Source organism: Eleutherodactylus coqui, chromosome 6 (genome assembly GCF_035609145.1).
Source record: "Eleutherodactylus coqui strain aEleCoq1 chromosome 6, aEleCoq1.hap1, whole genome shotgun sequence".
Classification (NCBI taxonomy): Eukaryota; Metazoa; Chordata; class Amphibia; order Anura; family Eleutherodactylidae; genus Eleutherodactylus; species Eleutherodactylus coqui.
The window spans coordinates 10,743,283-10,752,844 of NC_089842.1; the positions used below are offsets into that span (position 1 = coordinate 10,743,283).

The 9,562-nt window shown below is 44.3% G+C and overlaps 1 protein-coding gene across 1 annotated transcript; it reads right to left on the reverse strand.

Annotated features, from left to right (window-relative positions):
* Positions 1–1,649: 1,649 nt before the first annotated feature.
* Positions 1,650–7,004, reverse strand: ZNF865 (zinc finger protein 865). Its single transcript, XM_066606207.1, has 2 exons — positions 6,755–7,004; positions 1,650–4,889 (listed from the first exon to the last, which is right to left on the reverse strand). Coding segments are annotated over exons 1-2 (2,826 nt in total). The 5' UTR covers positions 6,757–7,004; the 3' UTR covers positions 1,650–2,065.
* Between the last annotated feature and the right edge of the window lie 2,558 nt (positions 7,005–9,562).

The window sequence follows — 9,562 nt, forward strand, 5'->3', positions numbered from 1 at the left end:
AGAAAAATAAGCTGTAAACGGCAGAATTCACTGGGAGGATTCATAGCAAAACATCCAAATGACTTCACCTATGATGTTTCATCAGAAGGTGTCTCCTACTACTTGAAGACCCAATTTAAAGGGAACCTATCACATTGAACATGCGGTTCAGTCTGCGGGCAGCATGTTAAAGAGCGGGAGGAGCCGAGCAGATTGATATATAGATTGATGGGGAAAGATCCAGTATAACCCAGGATGTAAGCTTAGGTGCTATGGAAGGATAGCCCGTGCCATCTGCAGCGGGAGTCGGCAGGGGCTGACAGCTGCCCTCCTGCTGCAACAGCAGGGATCGGGGAGAACACCGTTCCCTCTTGCTAACTCCTTACATGCCACAATCAAATGTTGATCACAGCATGTAAAGGGTTCACAGAGGGAGTGCACTCCCTTCGTAACGTCATGTTCTTTCTGCTATGTAATAGCAGCGGGCCGATGGATTGCCGTGGCAATTAGATGCCAGGCAATGGCATCCAGGTCTGCCCTGGCCTATGATCGCTATTATTAGCGATAGTACATTGCAGTTGAGAAGTACTGTAATGTATTAACTTAGTGATCATAGCATCACAGGTTCAAATCCCCCACAAGGACATAAAAAATGTTTAAAAAAATACAACTAAAAAAATAGTAATAAAAAATCCCTTTTTTGCGCAATTTTCTCACTTATTATTATTGTTTTTTAAAGAAAACTTCGTGTGGTACTGTAATATTTGTAACAACATGTACAATATATTGAACACACTTTTTGTCCTGCGCAGCACACACTATGAAGGTAAAAAAAAACTAAAAAGCAGAAGCTAAATGCTTTTTTTGTTCACTTTGCACCCTAAAAAAATGCAATAAAAGTGATTAAAAAAAAAATGTACCCCATAAGGGTACCACTAAAAACAACAGCTTGCCAAAAAACAAGCTGTCATAGAGCTCTCTCAACGATAAAATAAAGCTCTGGAACTTTGAACACAGTGATGCAAAAATAAAAAAAGATACAAATGAAAAAAGAAGGGTTTTTAATGTGCAAAAGTGGAAAAAAACTAAATATATGTATATAATTTAGGTATTGTTGTGATCATACCAACCAACAGAAACAATTTATCATGTCATTTATGTTTATGTTTTTCTCCCTGCCCTACCGAAAAAAATAATAAAATTTATCCGACCACTGTACGTACCCATCAAATGGTAACAATAAAAACTAGCGCTCGCCATGCAAGAAACAAGCCTTCATACGGCCATGTCCAAAACAGTCCGCATCACTAAGGGGTTAAACAATTAAATTCCTCCTCTCCTTCTTTTGTGACTATTATACTATATATACCTGTATGAAGTAATATGGGACCAAGGTCCTCTTGTACAAGACTGGATGAAACACTGTTAGCTATCTTTATTTTGGCTTGTAATTAGAGATGAGCGAACGCGCTCGTTTAGGACAATTACTTGATTGAGCATCGCTTTTTACGAGTAACTGCCTAATCGGGCGAAAAAAGATTCGGTTGTCGCCGGGGGTGAGCGGGGGGTTGCAGTGGGGAGTGGGGGGTAAAGAGAGAGAGAGCTCCCCCCTGTTCCCCCTGCTCCACCCCGCCGCCACCCCCCCGAATCTTTTCGACCGAGTAGGCAGTTACTCGAAAAAAGCGATGCTCGATCGAGTAATTGTCCTAAACGAGCACATTCACTCATCTCTACTAATAAATGCTAATTAAACAAAACCCCTCCTCTTGCTACGCTTAGGCGTTCAGAGGGAGGATCTATCAGTCATAGGACCGCCCACTGGACTCCTAAGCATAGAAAGTCCAGGGATTTATACTGAATCTTTTCCCACAATACTTTCTATCAATCTACCCGGCTCCTCCTGCTCTGTAACATGCCGCCTGCAGATTCGACTGTATGACCGACGCGACAGGTTCCCTTTAAATGCAGCATATGCTTTACTACAGTTAAAACTGGAACAACCACAACTAACTACAGAATGCAAGAATTATTCTGCTTCTAATGAAAGTGAGAACTGTTCCGTGAAGCCGACGCATGTTTGCAGCGCTCAGGTGTTCTGTCCTTCAGCGAGCGTGGCCACAGCTGCTGCGGCAATCTTTTCCACTTTATGTTCTTGCCGGTGTTTCTTTAGTCCGTATGTATTACTAAAGGCTTCGCCACAGGTTCCACATTTAAAGGGACGGCCCCCCTGATGGGTCTGTATGTGTTTGTTGAAATACTTTGGATCTTTGAAGAGTTTCAGACAACAAGAACATCGGAGATCCGGTTTGGCATCGTGAGATCTCTGATGCCGTAAAATAGATGAGATGTAAAAGAAGCTCTTGCCACACTGATCACACCGATAGACCTTTTCGCCAAGGTGCACTCTCTGGTGTTCAATAAGATTGGATCGGTAGCGAAACGTCTTCCCGCACGTTGGACAACGTTGAGGACGAGCCACGGTATGCAGTCGTTGATGCTCTGCTAAACTGGAGGACTGGGCAAAACGTTTGTTGCACAAAGCACATTTGTATGCCCGCTCACCAGTATGCACTACTTTATGTTGCCGAAGATACCAGGAATGTAAGAAACCCCTTCCGCAAATCGTACAGCGGTAAGGGCGTTCTTCCGTGTGGCAACGCTGGTGCCGCATAAGAAGAACAGCTTCCCAAAAACGTTTGCCACATATAGAGCATGTAAAGTGTCTCTTCTGGAGGTGGCTGCGCCGATGAAGGAGCAGGTCGTACGCTCCCGTAAAGCTCTGCCCACATACGTTGCAGGCCATAGTGCGTTTAACTAAGTGTACATATTTATGGGTAACCAAACCCAAAAAGTGCTTGAAACTCTGACCACAAATACTGCAAGAAAATCTCTCACCACTTGGAATCATTGGATGCTCCTCGGAAGTAAAGTTCACAGTCACACCATCTGTTGATGTCGTTCCATTTGTTGTTGCCACGGCACTTGTCAGACCGTTCTGTATGCAGTTGATCTGATTGCTTTCTGCACCTTCTTGACATTGGTTCACCGGGATCAGACATTCTGTAGAGGTTTGGTGAACTAATTTATGCCACATTAAGTTTTCGATGAAGCCAAAGCATTTTCTGCAAATGTCACAAACGTAGGGCTTGTCGCTCATGTGAAGCTCTTTGTGGTTCATGAGGTGAAAAGAGTCTGGAAACTTTTGACCGCAGTCTGTGCACCCGAAAGGGAGATGGTCGGGCGTGAGGACTCCAGCCTGTACCGTGCACGGCAGCTGAAGCCGGTGGATTTGTTTATGCCTTGTTAAGCTTTGAGGGTAGCCAAAAACCTTTCCACATAAGTCACATTTGTAAGGACGTTCTCGGGTGTGAACCACATGATGTTTGGTAAGGTGAAAGGATTCTCGAAACCGTTTCCCACACACTGAACACTGGTGCGGTTTTTCTCCAGTGTGAATGCGTTCGTGGCGTTTTAGCGTTTCTCTTCTACCAAATCCACGACCACAAATATTACAGCAGAAGTTTTTGCTTGCATTGGTTGAAAGAGATGATGGCCTCCTGACAGAAGAATGACCCAATACAGACCCGATTCTTTCAGTAGCGCTCATAGACCCTTGGTCAACCTGGACAACCTCAGTAGAAAGTAGAAATGTTGCCTCCAACGAAGCTGACGCCCCGGACTCTTTGGTGTTCTCGTTAAGTGAACCTTGTGGAAGCGTTGGCTGTAGCAAAGAGATATTTGGTTCATGTAACTGCTTATGTCTTAGAAGGCTCTGCGTAGTCGCGTACGACTTCCCACACACATCGCAGTTATAGTCTGGCCTTCCACCTGTATGAGTTGCCTGGTGTTTCAGTAGGTATGTAGTGTCCCGGAAGGCTTTACCACATACTTCACAATAAACCTTCAATGAATTCGAGTGCGTCTTTATGTGACGTTTCAGACTTTCACGGCGGTTGAAACTTTTTTCACATACGGTACAACTAAAAGGCTTCTCACCGGTATGAATAATTTGGTGCTGGTGAAGGTGACTTTGCTTTTTGAACACTTTCCAACACATGTTGCAGGTGAACGGGCCGTCATGCTGTACGGTCACGTGAGATTCCACCTCCGCTACCGGCATCTCGATAGAATTGTGTGACTCTGACATTACAGCGGCCACGGCAGCAGTTGCGGCTGCCGTCTCAACATCCGTTGTTAATACAGTACTGGTACTCTCAACTTCTGTGCCTTCTCGGTGGCAGCGTCTATGTCTTATCAGACTTGATATGTGGTTGTACGAGCGACCACAAACATTGCATTCGTATGGTCTCTCTCCAGTATGCACGAGCATGTGCTGCATTAGGTGCGATGACTGTTTAAACGATTTTTGGCACACCGTACAAGGAAAGCGACGATCGATTAGATACTTCAGGCGACGAAAATAGTGTTTATCGTCTTTCGAGTCTTTTTCGCCTTGAACTTCTTGAGTTGCGGGAAGGGAACGCTTTATGTTATTGTAAAGTAGCTGGTGGCTAGAAAGACCTACTATTCCCCATTGCTGGGCATTAAAGGTCCCATCAAAGATGGCCTGAGTGCCAGGTACTGAAGGGTGGGTGTTGCATTGTATATGGGCCGTTTCCGACTTTTTAGGTGGAGAGGCAGAAGATGCAGCTTCTAGTTTGAATTCTTTCGGCTTCGAAGTGGCGTCTGCGGGAAGCTGAACATTACTGGTGGGGTTTTGAGAGCTGCAATCGTAAGAAGGCGAAGCGCAAGGGAGAGCAGCGGCAGGTTTGGCATGCTCATGGTGATTGTAGTATTCCATCGGTTCAAAGCGCTGGTGATTTAGAAATTCTAGGAAATCAAATGGATAGCTTTGAAAGTGAATCCCTTCATCTCCTGCATTAGCTTCCATGTCATAAATGCCCACTTTCCTAAAAAAAAAAAATAAGAAAAAAATGTTACATTTTGGATCAACCTGCCATTTTAATAGTCTTGCGAATTCTTATATTTTTATTGATGCAATTTACGAAAAATACAAAAAGCAACTTTGAAACCGACGTTGATTTAAAACATGTTACAGCATTGTCTCTACAGCGGCTACAGACTGCATACTATGCAAATGAGTATGGAATAATCCTCCAGTGCACCATCTATTGGAAGGTAGCTACTCTGTGAGTTCATATGGATGTAAACCCAATGGGTATTGTGTTTTGGCTTCCCTCTCTAGTCATGTTGCAAGGCCCGTTAGAAGTTAAGATACTGACTCGTAGGGTAGCTACCTTTCAGTGGCTGGTGCTGTGGAGGATTATTCCATCTCTCATTTGCATAGCTTTTTCCCAAGGAGCATTGCATGGCATCCCTACACCCTTGTGGTGCTCTCCACAAGGAGAAACAATAACCCCAAACTGCCTACTGATCTGGCAGTCATGTTTCCTTCCATCTGTCCCCCAATATATTGTTAGGTTACAACAAGCAGATAATAAATTCAGTCCAGACACTATAATAACATAATTAGTTTAATTAATTTATTAGAAATATAGTTGATTTAAGGTAAGTAGGAATTTTAACAGTAACATCCCTAGCTCTGGGTATCTGGGGCACAAACCTCGGATTTCTAGTCAGGTGCCCCAGATGACTGCTAACGTCAACTCAATTCGCATCCCCGGGACGCATTCCCAAAAGGAGGCATCAGCTCAGAGGGAAGTCAATAGACCAGTGCAAGTGGTTACAATTCAGTGATGTCATGATGCCTGCCCGCTAAGCTTCAGTCGGCACAGGTCATAGACTAGAGGGGGCCTGTAGTCTCCATTTGTCAGGACACTGAGCTATAGTGAGCATTAATCATCATGGGTATTATTACTTTGCAAAGGGGTATTACTGTGTAGGGCACAAAAGATGCACTGTTACTTTGTAGGAGCACTAAAGGGGCACTATTACAGTGTGGGGCATTTAGGGGAGCACTAAGTGGACCACTATGACTGGTACTGTTATTAATGTGGCACTATTATTTTGGAGACACGGTTAAAAAATGCAAAGAAATAAAAGATGTTTGGGCAGTAACCTCTACGGAGACAAATTGTGGCTGAGAGAAGTTATCATGGCAGTTTGGGCCAGATGGAAAGTATAGTGGGCCAGTATGGTGGTCTGTGGTGCTATTATTTCTTTGTCACTATTATTAATGGAGGCACAGTTAAAGAAAGTGAAGAGCCAAACATGTGTGGCAAGCAAACTCTACAGAGACAAGTCGTGGCAGAGAGAAGTTGTTATAGCGGTGTGGGCCAGATGGAAAAGAACAGGAAAATGAATGACTTTAATCAGAGGAGATGGCACCTGTGATTATTGCATTCACAGTGTGATTAAATCCTGCACTGCATCTAACCATGACAAGGTCACTGTATGGTGATGATAAGGGTCTTTGTAGTAGTTATATGTGGCTTTGGTGTGGCGATATTATTTGTTCCTTGTATGGGGGTAGTATTTGGTAAATATTTGTCTGAATCATTGTACAGTGCTGCAAAATATGTTGGCGCTATATAAATCCAGATTGTTAGTGCTGGATATAATGCTAATTAACCGGAGGCGGGGATGATGCATTCGTGGATAGAGGTTCTAGGCAAAAGTAATATCCAGGGATAGTGAACTGCTGAGCCGATGTATCTAAGCCTATTATGCATTCTGAAAGTTGTCAGCTATGCCTTCAATACAATATTTTCGGGGTGGGGTGCAACATATATGCCTTGGGGCTTATTCCCATGATCTTTACGAACTCTAGCGATATTTCCCCATTATAACTTACATTCAGCTCTGCTCCAGGGGGGTATGAAATCCTCTCCTCTGTCTGCAGCCCTTCCCTCCCCCTCTCAGCTGCCTGCCGTCTTGGGAGTCATCTCCTCTGTGCACAGCCCTTCCCTCCCCCTTTGCTAGCCGCCAAGTCGTCTTCTCTATGTGCAGCCCTTCTCTCCCCCTCTTCTCATCAGATGGTTGCAGAGTCCTCTGGATGGAGACCTCTCCCTCTCTTTAAGATATACTTCAGCTCTGAGCCAGAAGCACCAGAAACTGATTTCTACTCCTTCCGGGTCAGCACTGCTAGACAGAACTGGAGCATGCTCAATGGAGTCCCCAGAGGATGAAGAGGAAGAAACAAGCGGAATATGTACATCACTGCGGGGGTCCAACACACGCTATAAGCCCCCATGTGCTGTGGCGGGGCTTAATGGAATGCCTGCAGAAACATAATAGAATGCAATATTGAAGCATAGCAGTATACTGTATAAGTGCTCAAATGATCGCAAGTTCAAGTCCCCTATGGGGACTTAAAAAAGTTAAAAATAAGTGAAATAAAGTTTTTTTAATTATTATGAAAAAAAATATTAAAAGTTTAATAGCCCCCTCTTTTCCCATTTTAAACAAAGCAAACAAAAATATATACAGTACTGTGCAAAAGTTTTAGGCAGGTGGAAAAAAATGCTGCTCTTTCACAAGGGCATATTTAAGAATGCCCTAAGAATGCTTCCAAAACTAGAAGCGTTAATAGCATTTTGTAAAATGACAAAAATCAACTAAGTGACTCAATAGAAGAGAAATGTAAATCCAATCATTATTCCATGTGATGCCCTTTACCTTCACAGTAGCATCAGTTCTTCTCGGTACACTGGCACACAGTTTTTGAAGGAACTCGGCAGGGAGGTTGTTCCAGACATCTTGAAGAACTAAACACAGATCTTCAATTACAGTTTTTATTCAAACTACTCCAAGGTATGCAGACCTGTCAACTCACCCGGGTTTTTCGGGACATACTAGGTTCAGGGCCCCCTCTCCCGGTTTCCTACCAACCCTGGTCAGTCATCCATAAAGTAAAAATAAATTACTCTACTTACCTCTTTCACTCATGCCGGCTGCTTCAGTCACAAACCCTGCGGTCCTCTGGTCACTTCCTAGAACTGCGATCACATGATCTGACCAAATAATGTGACCAGCTGTAAAAAGGAGAGCAGAGACTGGCAGGACAGTGACAGGGGTGGCCAAGATGGGGAGCCACAAGGTAACTATAGTAATTTGTTTTATTTTGCTCCACAAAGGGAGACTTAATTACTGATAGAGCCACAAAGGGGGGACCTAATTAGAGTGGGGGCCACAAAAGGGCATTATTAATTTGTGGAGAGCACAGTGCTGGAACTGTTACTATGTGGGGGCACTAAAAAAGTGCATTGGAAGGAATGGCAGGATAGGAAAAGTGTCTAGATTCAAGTTGTGGTTGGAAAAATTCTTCATGACAGTCTGAGGGCTCAGTCACACGGGCGCTGATCCGCCCATGTTTCTGTACAATAAGACGGCTGCACTGCAGGTGCGGACGACTCTCCACACCGCCCGGAAGATAGAACACATGGCAGGCAATGGAGTCGGTCATGCGGAGATTTGTCTGCATGCGGTGCGGACGTCTTATCGTACAGAAACACGGGCAGATCGGCGCCCGTCTGACTGAGCCCGGATTGGGAAGAAAAGATCATTTACTTTTGGGGGAAACCAGGTGTCTGGGTCACAAACTCTCCAAAGGCATGAATTAACTGAAGTCATGAAGGTCTGGAGCAGATGGAGAAGAAAAAGAACAAGTTCACAGGATGTCATCTTTGAGTCACTCAGTGTTATTGCGTATGCTCCTGTGTCACATCGGTATTCTAATCACATGTAAGGTCTGCAGTGTTCTATTTTGCTACACTACAACCCTCAGCATGTTCGTACCATTGGTAAGGTCACACTGGGAGTTGTAGTTTTACATGGTAAAAGCTTCGATAGCACACGAGTTGTCAATAATACTTTGGTGCACTACATGTGTCATAAAATGAATCAAGCATGTGATTGTAATGTTGATATAAGTAAGTGATTACAATATCAGAGCAAAATGATCATTTATTGCGGAAACTGACCTCTTGAACGGAGGCTCTGTTGGGCTGTCTCTAGTCTGGATGCATGATGTGATACAGGCAGGCATGAGGCTCTAGTAACTTGTTATACCGCCTCTAGCTTGGATTCAAGATGTGATACGGGGAGTATGGAGGCATACAGGTTCTGTATGGTATCCTGCGACACATTGCTCCACAATTGCTGAGCCTCTAGATCGTACAAACCCATAGGCTGTCGAAGTTGGCGTTCCAGATGGTCTCATACATGTTCTACTGGTGATAAATCTAGCAACTGAGTAGGTTGTAGAACTGTGACAATGTTGTGGAGGCTTCTTGGGACCCCTTGTGTGTGCGGCCGAGCATTATCCTGGAAAATGCCTTTTGGAAGCTGCCATGACAGGCAATACATGTGGCTGTAGGATGTCCTGAACGTATTGCTGAACTGTCATTGTCCCTTGTACCACCACTAGGGTTGACCGACTGTCGTATGCAATAGCCCCACAGACAATCACAACAACATTTGGGGTAATATGCTGCTCTTAGCAAAGGCAGGATTGAAGCGCTCACCCCTAGATTTGCAGACATGGATATGTTGCCCAAACTGAACCCGGGTTTGTCTCTGAAGACAACCAGGTTCCTCTCCAAAGTTTCGTTGTTCATGACACCACTGAAAAAGGGAGGCAACGGTGTGTGGGTGTCAAAGA